The sequence below is a fragment of the Lates calcarifer genome, linkage group LG6, assembly GCF_001640805.2.
Source record: "Lates calcarifer isolate ASB-BC8 linkage group LG6, TLL_Latcal_v3, whole genome shotgun sequence".
Classification (NCBI taxonomy): domain Eukaryota; kingdom Metazoa; phylum Chordata; class Actinopteri; family Centropomidae; genus Lates; species Lates calcarifer.
In genome coordinates, this window is record NC_066838.1 from 6,739,437 (window position 1) to 6,759,497 (window position 20,061).

The 20,061-nt window shown below is 40.4% G+C and overlaps 2 protein-coding genes across 2 annotated transcripts; both read left to right on the top strand.

Annotated features, from left to right (window-relative positions):
* The first annotated feature begins 794 nt into the window (after positions 1 to 794).
* ttll10 (tubulin tyrosine ligase-like family, member 10) lies at positions 795 to 11,595 on the top strand. The gene is given in 13 exon segments (XM_051071072.1): positions 795 to 1,043; positions 2,185 to 2,545; positions 2,777 to 2,927; positions 3,136 to 3,254; positions 3,413 to 3,533; positions 5,010 to 5,095; positions 6,486 to 6,544; positions 6,547 to 6,674; positions 6,830 to 7,001; positions 8,099 to 8,239; positions 9,831 to 9,947; positions 10,026 to 10,119; positions 10,366 to 11,595. Coding segments are annotated over 12 exon segments (2,175 nt in total). The 5' UTR covers positions 795 to 1,043; positions 2,185 to 2,271; the 3' UTR covers positions 11,079 to 11,595.
* A 274-nt stretch (positions 11,596 to 11,869) lies between these two features.
* On the top strand, positions 11,870 to 20,032 carry LOC108882600 (probable pleckstrin homology domain-containing family N member 1). The gene is made up of 11 exons (XM_018675179.2): positions 11,870 to 12,354; positions 14,557 to 14,665; positions 15,348 to 15,494; positions 15,707 to 15,793; positions 16,669 to 16,756; positions 16,844 to 16,980; positions 17,069 to 17,215; positions 18,236 to 18,322; positions 18,585 to 18,660; positions 18,799 to 18,875; positions 19,541 to 20,032. The coding sequence occupies exons 1-11, from the start codon at positions 12,257 to 12,259 to the stop codon at positions 19,670 to 19,672; spliced, it is 1,185 nt and encodes a 394-aa protein (XP_018530695.1). The 5' UTR covers positions 11,870 to 12,256; the 3' UTR covers positions 19,673 to 20,032.
* Positions 20,033 to 20,061: the final 29 nt, after the last annotated feature.

Sequence of the window (20,061 nt, forward strand, 5' to 3'; positions counted from 1 at the left end):
GTCAATTATCAGGCTGGTGGGAGGAAGAGGGGAGATTATGCATAATTGCCAACTGTGGCTGGGCCTGGGTGTTTCCTCCTGAGTCAAATCACTGAGACAGAAGGTGATTAGTGGATTTGCCATGTGAGCAGACAAATACTATGTTGCTCAACTGCATACTTGCTACTGGATTTGGCACTAGACAATATGATTAATGATAATGTCTGCCATAAAAACGATTCCAAGACTGATTCAGATTGATGAATTACGTTTTAAATAAATTGATGTTCACAGTTTAATAATGTCTGGAAGCTTTAGGTTTTAACAAGTGTTTGATGTTTTGCACTTACAATGAATTATTTTATGCCCCTTTTTTTTTACAGAATGGATAACTTACAGAATACAAGTTTTGTAGTTTACATAGATAAATAACTACTTAGGGAAACAGCTGACCAGTATAAAATGTGAAGTCCATATCAACCTTAAAATATGTCCCCTGAACAGATTTTTCACTTTTGAAAAACAAATGTCTCTGAGTGGGCAGTAAATATTATTTTACCTTTTGTGTGAAGATATAATACCCTGGAAAACTGGCAAATCCATTTTGATTGACACTCTGCGCTCATGTTACCATAGGGTTCACACAACAGAGGCTTACAGGCAATTAATATTGAATGAAGCTAAAGTTAGAGGTGGGGTTGGTGTGGGATACATAATCTTGAGTAGTTAGTTGGTCTTGACCTGCTGTTGTTGCAACATTCAGTCTACAGTAGGCAACTGTTGCTAAGGGTCCCATTACCCCAGTAACCGGTGATTGTTTACTCTGGTCTAGTGGCTTTGCTTACTCGCAGTGTGACAGACTATGGCTGACTTCACTGGACCAAACTGCAGACAGACCATGTGATTTCGCCCTCTGTCTGGTCGGTCTTTCAGTCTGTGGCTTTGCTGTTTGTCTGGGTCCTGTAGTTGGACTACAAGGTTGAGTACACATGGTGGAAAAAGAGTGGACTGAGTAGGTTTTTCATGGAGTCTGACTGTCCATGTGTGTGACACTGGAGTCGCAGGTAAACCACTTTGCTTCTAAATGTAGCTACAATAAGGCCATAGGTCAACTTCTGTTTTCTAATAGAAAACATCACATTTATTTTCAGATTGTACAGTTTCTTTTCATGACATCTGATAAAATGTTGTTGATGTAGATGTTATATTATATTTGGACTATACAGGAATGTACATACAGAAGCCTTTTCTGATAGTGACACTAGTAAGAAGGTCATGGGGTCATTCAGTTACAATGGGACCATGACAGGGTGAAAATTTAACGGCAGCTTCCTTGTTAGATCATATTATAAGATTTTCATTGAAGTCTAACGTTGTTACTAAAGGACATGGTCTACCACCCTGGAAACTGTAAATGTCCATGAGTCACAATGGAAAGTTAGAGTTGATGGTGTTAGATGAAAGGTCAGGGGGTCACCAAAATCATTAGGAATCATCTTTGAATACCATGACTGTTTGTTTCTATGCCAGATTACATGTCAGTTTGGCCAGCAGTCAAAATACCTGACAGTTTGCTGTACTTAGAAATAATGTGCGACTAGCTGCTTAGAATTCATTTTAATCAACAAGACTAAAAAGTCTGCAGTGACTCTAGCAGCTCTGTGAGGCTGTACTTAGGTACAGTGGTGCCTTGAGCTTAGTGCTAACATTAGCATGCTAACATGCTCACAAAGATAATGTTAACATGCCGGTGTATTTTAAGTTAGCATGCTAGTGTAGCTGATGCTGATGGTAGTGTTGTTAGTTTAGCAGGTTTTTAAACAAATGAATGTTTTCACTTGATGCTAGATGGAAAGTTTAGTTTAGCACTGTTCATCCTCAGGGGGCCATGAGCATGTGTAAAAAAATTCATAGCAAGCCATGAAATAGTTTTTTTGTTTTAATTTTTATTTTTGGGGGTTTTTACCTTTGATAGTCATATTGTAGAGAGAGGCATGAGTCGAAATAAGAGAGACAGATGGGTGTGGGACATTATGGTTATATGGTATGGACCTCAACAACTATACAACCATAAACTGACACTACCATTCAGAAAAAGCATAAAAGACACAACATAAAAAAGATCTTATGTAGCGTCTGTTCTGACTAAAATTTCTGACCAAAAAAAAACCCCATCTCATTCCTGATCTCTGCTTCTTTCAACAGGGTCACTGCACAGTAAATGAGGTCCTCCTCTCCTTCCATGTTGGATCATTTCTATCCATTACCAACAGTCTGCTCTAACAGGAGGTCATGTCATCTGAGTCTTGCGGTCAGGGACAGGGAGAGGAGAAGAAACAAGATGAAGAAGTGGAGAGACAGGAAGTGGAGGTTCCCTGTGAGGACAAGCAGCCTACAGAAAGCCTGAGGCAAGAGGAGTCTGTGTCACCTGACCATAGAGGCATGCAGGAAGTGACATCAGAAGGTGGACTGGAGCAGGTCCAGAGGGAGGAGACACAGACTCAGGAGGAGAGAAAGAGGTTTTCCCACATGACTGTGAACCAGGCGAGCCGAGCTCAAGGGTCAGGTGTGTGTGGGGAACAGTGGGACATCAAGTCTTTTATTTCAGTACATCAAAATACAAATCTGCACATTTCAATACTGTGAGACAAAAAAGCATTTCCCATTCAGACTCATCATTCAGAATCAAGGGCAACAACACAATATACTGTACAGGAACGTGTGATAGAGCTTATGAATATATGAGTGACCGTGAGCATGCTTGATTTCAGTGTGTTTGTGTATATAAAAATAACAGGTGCATGTTCGGTGGAGGGATATCTCCCCAGGTTCTTCCCCAGGGGCTTGTCAACCTGCTCCTACCCCTCCAAGGACAGGGAGCGGCATGTAGACGAGCCCTGGGGGTCTGGACCTTTCTACTTCTTTGGAGGAGCCAATGGGGCTGAAATGTAAGCAGGAAAATATGAAATATGAAATATGAAAAGTGTTGGATTTTTAATATGTAAAAGATGTGAACACACATCCTATGTGAAGTGCTTGATGTAAATATTCAGAAATCATCATTTATGTTATATATTTCATTTAGTTTTTAGTTTTACATCTTCCTCCTGTCTTCTTTACTGTCTTATGATTAAAGCTGAAGTCTCTCTCCTTCAGAGTAAGCAGTTACTGTGAGAGCAGAGGATGGAAGAGGATTTACAACAAGCACAGGGAGGATTTCAAACTCAAGTGGTGTGAAACCAAGTCACCAGCCAACTACTGCAACTTCAGAGAAGGTAGAGAGAGTGAAGAGGACGTGTCATATGTATCTCAGAGCTGTAGCTGATATACTTTCTATTCCTTGTTTCATTTCTGTTCTCATTTTGCTTTTATCAGAAATAAGTTTATCATGTTTTATTCACAGAGAGAAATCTTGATTGTGTATTGTTTCCAGGTGAACAGTTGGTGTACCAGATCCCTAACAACAAGGTGCTCACCACTAAGATCGGCCTCCTCAGCAGTCTGCGGGAGTATGAGCGAGTCAGCAGCAAAGTCGAGCATGGTCGAGGGCCCAGGTGAAGTGGATGCCTGTTTTCCTGCTGTATCTGTCTGCTCTTATCCAGACAGGCTGTCTCTGTTAAAAGCAGACAGATGTAACAGTCTCTTTCTTGTATAGATTTTACAGTTGTGTCACAAATCTCCCAGCAACCATCTGGTGCCATCACAGCTCTGCCCAGCTCTGTAAATACTGACTGAAAGACGTATCAGCTTGCGATAGTATTAAATGAACAAATTGCATCATCAGGAAACAGGTCTCCAGTTTGCTCCAGTTTGAGTATTTTCTGTCGATTATATCTCTAACATACAGTGCAAGAGTGGGTTTTACTTAAAGCCCTGAAGGTGGAGAGTTTCTCTGTGCTCACTTTAGATCTGAGTTTAAGACTGTACTGTTTGTCATTTCGTCATTTTATTGTAATTTTATCTCAACTTGTTTGGAGGCAAACCATCGTCATGTGTGTGATTTACACAAGCGTGATGTGAAAACTTGAGACCTCCAGCACACGTTAACTTGAAAAGGACTTTTCACTGAAGTAGGAGTCATTTTGTGTCCAGTAGTTTTTGAAAGAAGATGGAGGAGTAATTTTACTGAACTGAACTAACTGAACTTTTATTTTGGAAAAACCAAATCAGACACAAAATATTTTTATAGGTCTTAAAGGGATTTTTCTTTTGACATTTTGGGAAATACAATTATTCAAATTCTTCCTGAGAGTTTGATGTGAAGATTGATACCAGTGTCATGTCTGTACGCTGAATATTAAGTTGGTTTTGTTTACCTCAGCATGAGTGGAAACAGGAGAAACAGCTTGGCTCTGTCCAAAGGTAAAGAAATTTGTCAGCCAATAGAAGTGCAAACTAAAGAGTAAAAACAACACATTGTGCTTTTCCCAGGGCTGATGTACCACATGGCTGAGTGCATTAAAAAATACATGTTCTGTGTCTTTTAAATAATTGATGAGTCTACTATAACAGATTTTGAAATAGAATTTATCAGAATTTTTACTTGAATTTTTTTTTCACTGGACAATAAACTTAAACTATTTTGTGTTCATCACTTGAGCAAATGTGATACATACAATACAATACAATAGACCACACTGGCCAATTACAACAAAGCCAACACACTTTAGATTAGTTATGTCATGTCTTTATTTCCTGAATGTGTTTTTCCTCCCTCCCACTCTCAGCGACTGACTCCCATTATTTTAGAAGATTGTTTTTCAGAGATGAACTTGAATTGACCCATCACTCAGTGAACAATACACCTGAGATTCGAAATCAATCTGAACTTATGATGCAAATGAGTCTTACAACAAGCATTCATCCTGTAGTTTAATACAATAATTGGGAACCATGGGTGACTGAAACATTCATTTGTCTCAGGCAGTTTAGGTTTTCAGTAAATTACACACTTTTCTAATCCCTAAAGGCAGTTTGCTGAGGACACGCAGACATTCATTCAGGCTTCCTTGTTGTGTTGTACTTTACAGGAGGCTGAAAATGGAAGAGTTCATTCCCACTACTTTCCGTATGGATGTGAGGGACGAGAGGGACGCTTTCTTTGCTCAGCAGGAAGGTAAAATACCTAAATGCATCCCACCTCCATTAACCTCAAACACACTGGTATCCTGATACAACAACAACACAACACTGGTTCAACTGGATACTGTTAAGTTAACAGGCTCCGTTTAAAAAGACAAATGAAACATTACCTGTCAGTGACCCCACAAAGAAAGAAACAGTTGCGCTTGCAGTGTTAAGACAACAGTTGCTATGGTGATTGTTTAATCAAGAGGTTGAGGACGTTGGAAAATAATGCACTTCACCTCCCATAAGGCCCTGATAAAATCACCAGGGGAACATGCTGTTTCCATAGAGATGAGTCAGCAGAGGGCAGGGCTGAGACACAAACACAAGGTGAAACACTCAACACGACCTCTTCATGTGGACCTGCTGCTTCTGCTGCACTGAGGACAGAACTGAGACAAATAAAATACGTTTAATATGATAACACAGGAACTGACAGACAGACATATTTTTAATTAATGTTGAGGTGAAATGATTCACTTGGGTCTGTATTGAGACACACAGCATTATAATAAGTGGTGTCCAGGACATGACAAACATGGTTATCACTAGGTAAACAGGAGGAAGACACAGACAGCTGGTTTAAATTTCTGGGTGATGGATCAATCTGTGCAAGAGAAGAAAAGAAACAGACAGAGTGGAACAGAATAATACAGTAGGAGAAAAAAACAGTCAACACTAAAATCTCCTCATCATTTGCTCGTCAGAGTGTTATAGAAATTTCAGTACAATGCATCAACATGTATGGAACATTTATGTTTGGCTAATTTGTCCTACTTTATACACTGTTAGGTCATTTAATTGATTACTATGTGTAGTATTTTATATGCTTTGTACGTTTATCTCTAATCTCCAAAATGCAGCAGAAAATGGAAATACTCAAGTAAAGTACAAGTACTTGAGTACATGTAGTCAGTGTTTCCACTACTCTATAATGCTAATGTTCACATCCAGCAAAGGTGAAGAGTTGTATTGTGGATTATTTGTGGACACAATATTCTGTACAGGTTTCACAATTTTCTGATTTTAACTCTTAAATAAAGCGGTGGAAAGTAAATAAACTGCACCAAGGAACAAACAGAGAGAGATTCACACACAGCTCAGTCTCAATCACAGAATAAAGACAGTAATTAAGAAAAAGAAAAGAATAAAAGAGAATGGAAACAAATAGTTCAACATAGGATTAAACACAGCACAGCATTTAACAGCTGTATAGAACAGGAGACCACAGAGCACAATAGGAAAACACTGAACAGTACAGACCTTAAGTCTCATTCACAACATCTCTAAACACAGCAGGACTTCTTTTCTTCATATGTTTATATGTCATACATTTTTATAATAACATGTCCCTGCTATATCTCTGTGCCTGTAACCAGGTGTGAGGAACAATGAGAGTTGTATGTGGATCTGTAAACCCACGGGTCTGAACCAGGGCTAGAGGGATCTTTCTAGCTGAAGAACCAGGAGGACTTAGCCGCCCTCAGACTGAAGCTGCAGCAGATGGAGGACAGACAGGCCAACCGGAGGATGTATCACTGCCAACCTCAGGCTCGCATCGTCCAGCAGTGGGTGAACATACGTAACTACTGGGCTGTTAAAATTAATATCACGTCACAGTCATCATGTCGACTCCTAAAAGTTTTTAAATGACATTTTCCCTAGAAAGTTAATATACTGTAGCTCTTGTTGTCTCAAAGGCTAACTGTCATTGTGCCCTCAGCTACATTCAGAGCCCACTGCTGCTGAAAGGGAAGAAATTTGACGTTCGCTCGTACCTCCTGATCGCCTGCACCGCACCTTACATGGTCTTCTTTCGCCACGGTTATGTGCGACTCACCTGCGACCTCTATGACCCCAGCTCCAACAACCTCTCTGCCCACCTGACCAATCAGGTAGACCGCAGCGCCGTGCACACTCAGACAAAATATCCAGGATTAACTGGAAGTTTAAAACAAGAGTTTTGTATTTTAGATGTTAGAGAGTCTCTTTTGTAAACCACTGTTAGGGAGATTTCTTCGTCAGGGATGCAGGAGAAGACTTGTAGAGTGTATCAATGTATCAATGATGCTCAGGAGTCGATCAGTTTTTAATGAAGGCACTTTGTTATCAGTGCCGGGTCCAATACAATCTGCTCACGCTACCAGAAAGACTGACAAAGGACAAAGAGAATGCAGTACTTAATAGGTAGGTAGGTATAGGTAATATAGGTATAGGTTAAGAAGTAACTTAAAGTACACATGAGGTAACACCTACGAGGCCCATGGTAATATAAGAACTGTACCCTAAGTCCAAACCACATCTGAACAGCATAAATATGTCCTAACATCAGACAACTCAGGAGACTAAGAAAAGGGTTCAAAGAGTGGACACTTATAAAATCTTACTATCAAAACAGATTTGAAAACATGTGGCCTTGACTGACATATACAATGATAAAATACATCTAAGCCATATTAACTACATTGGTTCTGCCAGACAATCTCTAAGAGGAATAAAAAAACATTCTTAACTTCCTGGCAGGTGCTGGCTAATAATTATCTGCACTAAAAAAATAAAAAATACCCTCACACTTCTTCTGGTCCACTTCTTCTTTTTATTATAAGGGGGAATAATTTCAACCACAATTACTGGCATGTTTAAAGAAACTGCTTGTTAGTTCCCAATTCTTCTTTATTATTTATCTTTATTCTTTTTGTTATTGTGCAATTGACAGGCACACTGCTGAAGGACAATTTAAGTTTAGGACTGACTTAATTTCAGCTGAGAATATTTCTGTTAATAGCCAGTAGTCACCTCTCAGGATGGGGGATATCTATGATGAAGTCAAACCAAAATGGATAAAAGCAGTTTCTAAAAAATATTTTCCGCAAAGATACTTGCATCCCATCCCTTTGTACACTGTCTGTGTTATTTCCAGTGAGGTTGTATAAATGAAGCTTTAGCTCTGACTGCTCCGTGTGCCTCTGGTCCCCCTGCTGTCTGTCTCCAGTACATGCAGAAGAAGAACCCCCTGTACAGCCAGCTGAAGGAGGACACTGTGTGGTCCATGGAGAGCTTCAACGCCTACGTCAACGACAGGTTTCGGGTTGCCAAGGGTCTGCCCAGGGACTGGGTGCTGGGCGCCTTTGCAGTGAGTGCTGTTGTGTGCTGCAGCTCTCTGGGACCAATTACCATTTTAATGATGGTTGTTGGTGCTTGCAGCTAATTGTGGTTGGGTTTGGCTGATCTCATCGCTGTCTGAGGATACATCATCTCATTACTAAAATCAAATATCACATTTGTTGTTCTGCACAGACTCTTACTGTAAAACAAACAATACACCACTACACGCTTTTAGCATTTTTAGCACTGGCTGCACATGTCAGAATGAAACTTCAAACACTGATGCTGACACACTTTGAAGTATATAGATGTGACCACAATGTGGCTGTTTGGTTTAACAGAAACCTGTTACTGTATTGCAAAGTCTGTATAACAGTCGAACTGAGAATTATCTGTACACATACAGAAAAAGACTGATCATAACTGTAGGTGTGAACTACTGTAGATTCACTGATTTGTTTCCAAACCAGCTCGTTTTCCCTTTGTCCCACTGCTATTAAAGCCGCTGTGGGTGAAAATTCACAATTTGAAAGAAGCTATAGTCACATAACATTTCTGTACTTCGTGGCTTTAATTATTTGCTACAGTATGTTTATCAGAGGGGAATATCAATTTTTTAAAGTCAGTCTACCAGTCATGGGAGTGAAAACAGCTATATAATGTACTCTAGGGCTGGGACTTTTGGTTTTGGCTGTAAAGCAACACATCTTAAACAGGAGGTTAGTTTGTAGGTCGAAACTCAGGAGTCTTTACCAGGCAGGGAAGGTCTCATTAAAACTGTTATCAGGTTGCATTGGCCTGTGTTAGGAACAAACAGTCAGGACATCTCAGCCTCAGCTGCTTTGAATATATCCATTCTTTATTGTTTCTCACAAATCCCCCAACATTATTTAAAGTACAATACTAAATCACTTTCAAAACAATAGCTGTTCTAGCAAGCCAAATGACATTACTAAACTAATGTACTGAAATATATTAAACTTTACACTGCAGTAATCAACAATTTTAGTTACTCTATTAGGATTGTTTTCATCTTGTGGCTTGTTTTGTTTAGTTTCTACAAATTTGTCTCCTATCAGCCTCAGTTTCCAGCTGCAGCAAGCATCTGTTTTCTGTGATACTCTGATAAAACCACTCTACACTGTGCACAGCACTAAACAGCAGGCAGAGTTGGCAAATAGCAGGTGATCAGAGCATTTAGCTGTTAAAGTTCCAGATATTTTTCTCAAGCGTTACTAAAGCCCTAAACAGAGCAGAGGAGAATGTAAATTGGACTTCCTTTCATCAGGTGGTCATAAGTAGAAGTCCAAATGATTGCTAATGGTAACTTTACAAGGTGATGTAATATCAATATTAAGTCTACAGCTTATTTTGATGCCCCCATGTGGCCAGAAAAGTCAATAAATGCAACTTTAAATTGTCATGACTAAAGAAATCACTGAATCATTTAAATAGAGAAGTCCAAAAAAAAAAAAAAAAAAAAAAAAGTCTCTCTGTCTTTAAGGGCTGCAACCATTGCATCTTTGGATATTGTTCCTAAGAGCTGCAGATCTTCAAAATAGCTGCCAGAGGTAGTGCTGTATTTTCTGACCAGTTGTTTCTCCTCTCCTCGGCATCAGAAGCGAATGCAGCAGATCATGACGCAGTGTTTCCTTGCTGTCAAATCCAAGCTAGTCTGCCGACTGGGCTTCTTTGACCTGATTGGCTGCGACTTCATGGTTGACGAGGACTTCAAGGTGAGTGAGATGTTTGTGAGTGTCTGGTGATCAGTGTTTAACATGTGTATTCATGATGTCTTCATATGGTCTTAATAGGTGTGGCTGTTGGAGATGAACTGTAATCCAGCTCTCCATACAAACTGTGAGGTGCTGAAGGAGGTGATACCCAGCACTGTGGTGGAGATGCTGGGTGAGCTCAGACCTCACATCATCATCTTATTACATGTCACAGACCAGAAGCTCAAATTTAGCAGATATTCATGTTATTTTAATGCTGCTGAAGCAAAGTTATAGCTATATTGTTTCATTCTTTGCATGCTACAGTCACAGTTCCCTTTATTATATGTTCAACTTTTCTAATTTACGTACTTAACAGGCTGATGTGTGACACCACCTATGTTTTTTTAACTGCTGTAAGTCTCATGCTCTTCACTAGATTTAACTCTGGAGATCTTCAACAAGTGTCGTCTCCGGCAGAGAATCCTTCCTTTGGCCAGTCAGAGAGACTTTGTGTTGCTCTACAATGGAGTTTTTCCTCATGATTCAGCACTGGCCTGCAACAAGAGCCACATAAACACTGAAATCTACCAGAAAACCACCAAAAAGACCCAAAAGACTGAACCCAGATGCTGTAAGACAGGAAGGGAGGGCAAAAATGTGCCTTCATCTTTCCCTGATAACTGTATTGATGTCTCAGAGAGTGTTGAAGGACGGGGTACTTCAACGTCTGGCCACCATCCCACTACCTCAACCTCAGCTTTCTTCCAAAGCTCCTCACCAGGGCAGAGACCTTCACAGCTACACAGCAACAACAACAGCAGCAGCACCAGCATACAGACTGTCAGGAGTAAGAACCCCAGGCCTCGGGTCCAGCTCAAGCTGAGCAAATGTACTCTGCATCATCATTTAAAGGCCACAGACCCAAAGAACTCTAAGACTCAGCAGAAGACGCGGATCATCATGGCGCTGTCATCACTGACGCTAAGTGAAGAGATGTCTGTCTGTGACTCTCCGGAGATGACGCTGTCCCCTCCTGAGGCTGGACCTCCTGTGTGTGGGGACAAACCTGAAAGACAAGAGGAACCTGGTGAAAAAGAGCTCAGAGAGGATACAAAAAGTTTAGTGTATGAAAGAAAAGAGGAACTGTGAAGCATATATGCAAACAACTGTGTGAAAAATCTACACATTTGACATCTGGTGCTGTTTTTCTTTCCTGAGAAATTCAGAGAAATGCTGAGAAATGTTTCATGAGACTATAAAGAAGAGAGAACATTTATCTCTTCAGCACTGATAGCTGGTTTTATGTTTCATGTTGTTTTGTAAGGAATATGCCATAAAGAGCACCTTTAATTTTCATTTAAAAACAGCTTTTTCTGCAAAATTTGGTGGAATTGTTTTCTGTAACTTAAACATGTGACCTTCATCCCCAAAACAACAGCAAGTCTCAGATGGAAAATACGTCCATCAGTCATCTCACACCAGGTCATGTCACTTCACAGACAGCTCCTGTGTCTGTGGAGAGACACAAACACTCAGACATGAGTGAACCAAACCCTGCCACCATCTTACTATAATTCTAACCAGGAAGATCAACACCAGGCTCCACTCTACAGTTGTTGTGGCTTGTTGTTTTGACTGTAGCTCTTTACCTCTCTGTTTCATAACTCACAATTATCCGTCCATATTCGGGCTGCATGTAAACACAGGCAGGCATGGTCCCATCTTTCCTAACAGGATGCTTGCTTCATTCATGTTTCCCAACCAAGAGCATCAGAGAGTGTCTGACTTATCAACATGAAGACACGGAACAGTTTATTTCTGTCATTTAGTCAACTTGTCTTTGAGAGACAGGCTGGCAAAATGACGTGTTTTTTTTTCTTTGTCATGCTGAAGCATCAGCATGTTCCCTGTGTGAGTGTAAATTACCAAACTGAGGAAGCTGCTCAGCTCTGTGCAGACAGCTAACTGACAGGAAGGAAGGAACAACTACCACGCTGCGACACGACAAAAACTTCTCACTTTTATCTTTGATTTCTCTTCAAAAGCTTTGACATCTTTCATTCTCGGGGCTCCGTGGAAATATATACTACACGCTGGCAAAAAGGGGGAACTAGAGCTTAGCAGCACCCCCCTTCCCCTCCTCTCCTTCTCCCTCCCCTTCTCCAGCACACAATATCCTCTTTTGGACCCAACCAGCCAAAGTTATCTCTTTGGTTTTAGTGTGGCACACGCACACACACAGTGGGGATGATTGCCTGGGCAGATGGTGCTCGGTGTGTGGACTAGAAGCTGAGACAAGGCTGAGAGGGACAGACTCCTCGTCCATCATGGGATGCTGCAGTGTGACCCAGAGGCATACTGGAGGAGTGGACGAGGTGGGCCCTGATGAGATCGAGCTCCTGGAACTCTCTGGAGACAATTTAGGGTAAGACACAAATACAAGTTCACACTTTAAAGCGACAAAACTGGTCAAAAATAGCAAAGCACTGGTGGGGAATTTACACACTTAAGACTGCTCTTTGATCCTGTAACAAAATATTACAGTGGTAACAAGAGGAGGATACCAGCATTATCATGCATAATGTGAATTAAGAAGTCTTTACTGTGCTTATTGTCTCAGCTTTAAGGAGAGTGTTTCTTATAGGTTTGTTAAAATGTGGTTTGAGTGAGTTCTGGAGGAGGAAGCTGTGACAGTCTGTGAAGTGAAAAGTGTCTCGTGCTTTAGCAGCTTCTCTTTCAACCTCTGTGGCTTTTGTTTGGCATTTAATGTGTCACAGGGTGAAAATGTAAAGCACAAGAGAAGGTAGCCTCCTGTGTAACCCTTTTCAAAGCTATATAGCAGTCAGCAACACCAGGATGTAACCATATGCTTGTTTTCACACAGTAACAGGATGTACTCTCTGACAGAAAACTTCCAGGTCCTGTCGTGAAAAAAGGCTGAATTCTAAACACTTGAACCGTCATGAAAAAGTGTTGCAGAACAACAGATTACACCCATATGATTTCCACCCATCAGTGCCCAGCACAACAACAAGGCGGGCAAACTAATTGGCTCCTATTTGGTCAACATGAACTTGGGAACTCGGTGATGCTGCAATGATGTGATTAGCAGATTACTATAAGACAATGGCTGCAGCATGGAGGGGTTTAATACAGAGTCAGGACAGGACAAATCTCTGCTGGTTCTCAGGCTGGGGGATTAGCAGAGGCTAATCACAACAGTAGCAACCAGTCCTTATGTGTGGCTGTTTAATGATCACTACGTATGGTCACAGGCCACTCACATTTATATTGAGAGATGAAGATCTGCGTCACAGACAGATAAACACTTCAGGTGTGTTTAATGTGTCCTGAGATACAAATGGACTCCTAAATCCATAGATAAGTCCTAATTCCATATATAGTAATTGTTAGTGTGCAATAAACTAATGCAGTTACACCTACAGGAAATGATGAAACTTGTCATCATGTCACTTGAACTATAAACTTGGTGTTAGTGCCAATGAAACTTCAGAAAGAGAAGGTGAAGTTTGTTGTTTTCACCACCACTGTCCAAGATTTGCTTTAATTTTTTTATTCATTTAATGTTTATTTTTATGGGGACATGAATGTAGCACGTACCACAGCATTCACAGCCTTTGGGTCATGGATGGGATATGTAAAAAAAAATAAAAAAATAAAACAGATCAAAAACACAAACAATAATATGATTAAATTACCATAAAACTCAATGACAAGTACCAGATGATTCATGACTATGTGACTGATTCCTCTTTAAAGCTGTTTCAGCATGAGTGTTAAATGATCACATTCATGTTTCATTCTCAGTCCTGTGGGTAAAACCCTCCACACTGATCCTCCAAACACAGAATTTACAGAAGGGCTCCTCATAATTCCCAACACACACTCACAGACTCGCTGAGCCAGAAACACAGTTTCATAACAGCAAATTTAATGGAACTATCAAAACTCAACGATGGCAGTGGTGGGATCTCACTAGCTTCTTATCCAAAATTGAAACTGTAAGATTTTAGTCATATTGTGATTAGTTCCTGTACTTCCATTGTGCATTGTCTTGTGGGACAATAGAGTACATCAACATCACACTCAATAATCAGCCTTTTTTTTATGCAGACTGACAGTTTTGATGATGCTTATGTGTTGCATGTTGACAAACCTGCTCAGAGTTAGTGTGCGGTGTGAAACTGGGCCAAAGCTTCATGTCTGTTGTCGACAAAGGCTACAGAATATGGTGGTAAGGGGTCAGCAGGTGGGTCTGTCTCTGCTGTGACTACAATAAGCAGATTATGTCTCGCTGCTGTTGGGCTGCTGGAGGCTCAGGACGAGTCACTCAAATTGTGATATCTTCTATTGTTCTTTATTCTTTATTTTCTTTTAAGCTCACTGAGACCAACCCTAGCACACGGCATCTAGAAACACACACACACACACACACACACAAACAGGGACTCGTAGATTTTACAGATTAGAGTCTCCAGTTAGCCTGAGTCATGAAAATGCACTTTAACATTCACACAGCATTAGAAAGGACTGGAAACTGAGCCCACATCCTTGCTACAATTAGTCCACAAAACTAACCACAGAGCATGTGTGTGTGTTTGTTCAGGGTGTGGAGTCTGGGAGAAACCAGACTTCAGCTGTCAGTGAGGAACAGCAGAGAGGAGCAGCAGCCGCCGCCACCACGCTACCCTTCAATACGACACCTGGAACAAGAGGTCAAACGTGTGTGTGTGTGTGTGTGTGTGTGTGTGTGTGTGTGTGTGTTGTGACAAAGACACAAGTGGAAACTTTAGTCATGCTCTTTTCACAGTCAGAACGGGGCATGTAGCTCGCCTTGGGTAAACACTTTAACACTTTTTGGTGGTCAAACAGAGTGTGCTGAGAAGTGCCTCACATGAATACCAACAGTTTCCACTCGGTGCTGTTATTTGTGTTGAGGCCAGACACACTGTATACAGTCTGTGGGAATTTCCATGACAAAAGCAAGAGAAGCCGCATTCCCTGTGATTCAAACTTTACAGGAAATAAAGCAGGGAGGAAACACTGCCACACAAACCTGAGTTTTCAAATTGTCCAAATACAAAGCACCTAAAACCTCATATATTTGTCCCTGGAAGACCCTGTTGTCAGAGTTGTATATGACATTCCCCTAGTTGGGCAACATTTTGTTCAAACAACGACGACTGCAACAGTAAAACACACAAGTTTGCTGTGTAAAGCATGACTCATCGTTCTGTGTAGATGCATACCGATGGGGGCAGTGATGTGAGATGGTGTATGTGTAAAAAAAAGTGTCATCTAATTAAAAAAAAAAAAAAAACAGAAACATAAAATCAACAGTTTTTTTTTTAAATTAATAATGAGGAGATGTGGGCTGATGGAGTTGTATGTCTGTAGGTGGTGCTGTGGGGCAGGACCAGAGATGAGCTGCGCCATAGGATTTACTCCCAACAGCCGATCAGGGGCTGGGAAGGCCAACCTGCCCACATGTATGGAGAGGTTATCCACTCGTCCCTGGTGTCTCTCTACAACAGCTACACACAGGTAACATGGCACTGCACACGTGGGAGTCAGCTGGGAGGATCCACCAACATCATCCTAACTTCTGTGCAACATCTTTTATTGAAAGTTTGTTTTTATTGTGAACATAAAAAGATATGAACACTGAGCTGATGGAGCCTCTGATAAAACTGGAAATGATGAATTCATGTGCCACTGTGTCAGGTGTCTATGCTGCATGATGTTTGTCTCTGCAGGAAACCAATGAACACTTCCTAGTGTTGTTCTCATTTCACCTGCTGATCCTCTCTCTGGACCACGCTCGACAAGACTTCATTTATGAGGTATTCTTTGGTAAATAAAATATAAATAAAACGTTGTTAAATAAAACGTAGAAAACAGAGGTCTTCTTGTGCAGAGCGACTGTCTGTCTCTGTTTCTGACAACAGATCAAATGGCTGTTGTGTGAAATGTGAAGTTGTCCCAAACACTACAGAATTTTTTTTTAATCTTCACATCTACAAAACTCTGCTCTCATCAGCTCAATTTCCAACCACAACAGGAAACTTTTTTCAGCAAAAAACCTTTGATAAACAAATTGCACAAACCCTGCTCCAAATGGGAGGTGACCTAAAACAGAACTGAGGGAAGAGTGAATACTGGACTTAAATTCAGCAATGGGTAAATTTCTACATCCTTCAAACTCAACAGGTTTCCTCTAGAATTTTTTTTTTTTTTTTGCCTTCAAACCCAAGACAGGACGTCATGATCAGGGGTATCTTCTCAGTCTTGAAAGAAGTCTCCTCCAGAGCCACAGAAGACATTATACAGCTGATTTCACAGACTGAGCAGTTCACTGAAAACTGAACTTAATGTGTAGAATTAGTGCAACTTTATTTATTTTTGCAGATTTTTAAGTCACTCACTCTTCCCCACAATAAGAGATTAAAAATCACCCTGAGATTCTCTGAAGCTGCAAAGATGACTGATATGAGAACAACACATTTTAATGAGCATCTGTAGGAACAAATATGTAGGTCTATGCAGATGTGACATGAACTGTCATAGGTCATTTACTGCAGAGTCATCAGTGCTGTTTTTTGTTGCTGGGATTTTCCAGCATAATAATCTTTTGGAGGAAGCTGAAGCACAGTGACAAACGAAAATGTTTTTTTTTTTGTTTGTTTTGTCTTTATCTTTGTCGTCTCTTATCTCGCAGGGCATCCTTCCCCTCTCTGGACTCACCTTCCAAGCTGTCTCCCTGGACCCTGACACGTCACATCCACCACACATGTTTGAGATTAGCGGTAAATCAGTGGAAATTGTTCAACTGAGACGTGGCAGCGCAGAGTAAAATACTGAGTCTGATTTATGCTGTTCCCTTTTTCATCCAGGTCCAATGGTGGATTCCAAGGTGTTCATATGTGCCAGTGCTGCAGAGTTACAGAAGTGGATGCAGCACATAGAAGACAGGAGATTCAAGTCAATGACACAACCCATGAGTCCCTCTCACTGCGCTCTCTCCTACCTGGTAACTGAATATCTGTTTCTAACTCTACCTGAAACAGCTGTCTGCTTGAGTTGTAGTTAAGAAACTGCTCATGTATTTCTCCATATAGTTACCATGTGATGTGCGCTGGAAGAGAGAAGAGCTACTTAAATACTTACTACAAGCTCCCATATGGCAATGGGAGGGCTCGCCCATACAGCACATGGGTCAGCCAGGATACATATCCATCGTCCATATAATCAACTCACAGAGACAGGTAATCAATACTCTCTCAGTCTGTGGTCTTAATCTGCACACTACACACACAGTAATATGACTAAGATAATAACACGTGGTTTAGCAGTAAAACTCTGCTCCACTGTTTACTTCCAGTTTTTATTTTGCGCTGTGTCAACTTGATACCACACAGAGCTGAATATGCAGCTAACATCCACTCACTGATAAAGAGGAGTATCAAGAGGACAAATGTCATAAAAGCAGAACAGTATCAGTATGATACCAAAACACAGCTGCTAACACTCTGCAAGCTTTAACTGACCTAAGTAACAAATGATACCAATAAACACTAATTAAATAATGTGAGAACAAGAATTTGTCTTTTGTCAGTGTTAAATAAATGTACCTCTGACACCTGCTGGGCTTCACATGACACAAAATGTAGCTTTTTTTTTTTTTTTTTACTCACGTCCTCTCTGGCTTTATTATGCAGCACTGCTTACAATAATACTTTACCTGTAAATCAGAACCACATCTCCCACAAGCCCACATCCTTCCTGTCTTAGTAACATTTCTGAAGTGGATAAACAAAATACACTTTATGTTTTGTGCCATAAAACACTCAGGTCTCATGTTCATGATGGAGCACAATGTGTATTAACACGAACATGGAAATGGTTTATTTCTTCTAAGATTTATTACAACACGGGTCTGTCTTTAGTAGTTTTAGTTTTTTAGTAGTTCTACACTTCTTTATTTAGAGGTAAAACTGAAAGTGAATGCACCAGAAATGTTGCTCATAATCCCTCATTACATAAAAAAACATAACTGTTCACTTTTGTTTTCACTTCCAAATCATTTTTGAGTTACAGCCTGTGTGATCGTCTGACTTCTTGTTTTTCTTTCCCCCTCTGATATTAATATTTTTACTAATAGGATTGAAGGAAAAAATACTAAGAAACAAGCTAAGAAATGTGTATGTAGTAAACATCATAAGTGTCAAGAATATCACGTCCAGTGTCTCAGTATTTTGTTAGTAATGGTGGTTTTGTTCTCTCAGGGGCTTCAGGAAAGACTGATGATTCTCTTCCCTCAAGACGTCCTGCTGCTGTCCATGGACAACAAGCGGCTGAATATGAGATATGAGGTAGTGTAAAATGACTCTATGGGAAAAAGCCATAATAATACCTCCTCCACCACCGTGGCATAACTACGTGTCCCGGTAGTCATTACACAGCGCTTGTTCCTCTGACACATGACAGATAGTCAGGGTGGAACATTATGTAACTGTAAACCCGAAACATCAGTGAATGTGTTTCAACCAGCAGTTAAAATGAACTTACTCTACAATCATTTTTCACTTTACAGACAATTTAAACATTTCCTTTTTTCTGGGTGGTCTCTAACAGGGCAGGTTGCCCCGACACAGCATCAGAGCAGTGGAGCGGTCGACCTCGCCTGGACGGCTGGAATTTGAGCTGACAGGTATACTGTGCAAACATCTGATATCAGAACTTTTTTTTTTTTTTTTTTTTTTTTTTAGCTAAATGTAGCTTTGGATTATAGCAAAGCAAACCACAGTGGGCGATAGTGTCATTTCATATAATCACTGTTTTGTTTTAGGTGATCTGGTAGAGCCATTGCAGGTGTCCTGTACCTGCCTGGAGGATTATCAGAACTGGATTTTTCACTTACAACAGGTTAGACTGTAGAATATAGAAGACTTTGATTAATATTGTTTAAAGCTGCATTAAATTTCTTTTAGCGTTATCAGCTGACTCTGCAGAATATTTCAGCATCTTTCAGCTTATTTTTTGGGCCGCAACTCCACTGTTACAATTCACTCTCATGGCTCTCGTCAGTGTTGTTTCCTGTCGTAGAAGGCAGCTGTTTTCAGTAAGAAAGCTTTAAAACACTTGTCCAGTACCAGTATGTACATCTGGTGAACACAGTGGAGCATTTAGCAGCTAAAGAGCTGAGTTTTCGTAAGAGTTCGTGAAAACCAAAACAGAGCTAAAAGAGATTGAATCTCTGATTGTGCAGGATGTGTCACTTAGCAACTGTTTGCTCAAGAGTTAGCCAGTAAAACCGTAAAGGTGAGAATATACTGTTATTTGTGTTAGCTTGTTTGTACTGTTGTCCAGTAGCTAAAAATAAAAAGTAAAAAAAAAATAAAAATAAAAGTAAAATAAGAAACTAGCTCCTGGTCAGCCATCGGTTTCAGTTTGGTGTGGAAAATCAACTTGTACAGACTTGTTTGAGATCAGAGTGTTTGCAGGAAATGTTCATGTGTACCATGCTGATTCCTAAAATGTAAAATATCAAATACCTGTGCATCTATGACATTTCTGTCTTTGTTCTGCAGCCAGACAGAAGCAGCCACGTTTCTCTGAGTCAACCTGCACCCCCTATCATGCCAAAGCTGCAGAGGAGCAAGAAGGAGTCTCAGGAACCGATGATAATGGCTGACCAGTATCACATCAACGGACGCAGCTGATTCATCAGAATGTAAAAAGGCCTGAGGTTTCTGTTATATACATATTACACATTACTTTTTTGTCAAACTGTGTCACAGACTGGAGATACAGCAATGGAGATGAAATGTTCTCACCCTAATTTTGATGTATTTGGGTGATTCTGTCGCTCTGTGGGACAGAAGAGATACTTATAGTTCTCTTTCATGTGGGGACCAACGGAAACAAGACCATGACCTAGTTTGAGAGCAGATCACGGCTGAGGAAGTGTTTGATGTAGAGACTGTAGAACTGTAGAGGTTATGAGGGTAATAGAACTGAACAAACTGTACATAGAGACATGATAGTTTACTTTTTCAGAATAAAAGATTTAAAAAGTCAAATGTACAGAGTTGAAAACTCATTATTTCAA

Bases quoted from the DNA above. Each gene is read 5' to 3' on its own strand.
- LOC108882600 (XM_018675179.2), top strand. From the start codon at position 12,257: ATGGGATGCTGCAGTGTGACCCAGAGGCATACTGGAGGAGTGGACGAG. The intron at 14,666-15,347 runs GTCAAACGTGTG...GTATGTCTGTAG, and splicing joins TACGACACCTGGAACAAGAG to GTGGTGCTGTGGGGCAGGAC. The intron at 18,876-19,540 runs GTTAGACTGTAG...TTTGTTCTGCAG, and splicing joins GGATTTTTCACTTACAACAG to CCAGACAGAAGCAGCCACGT.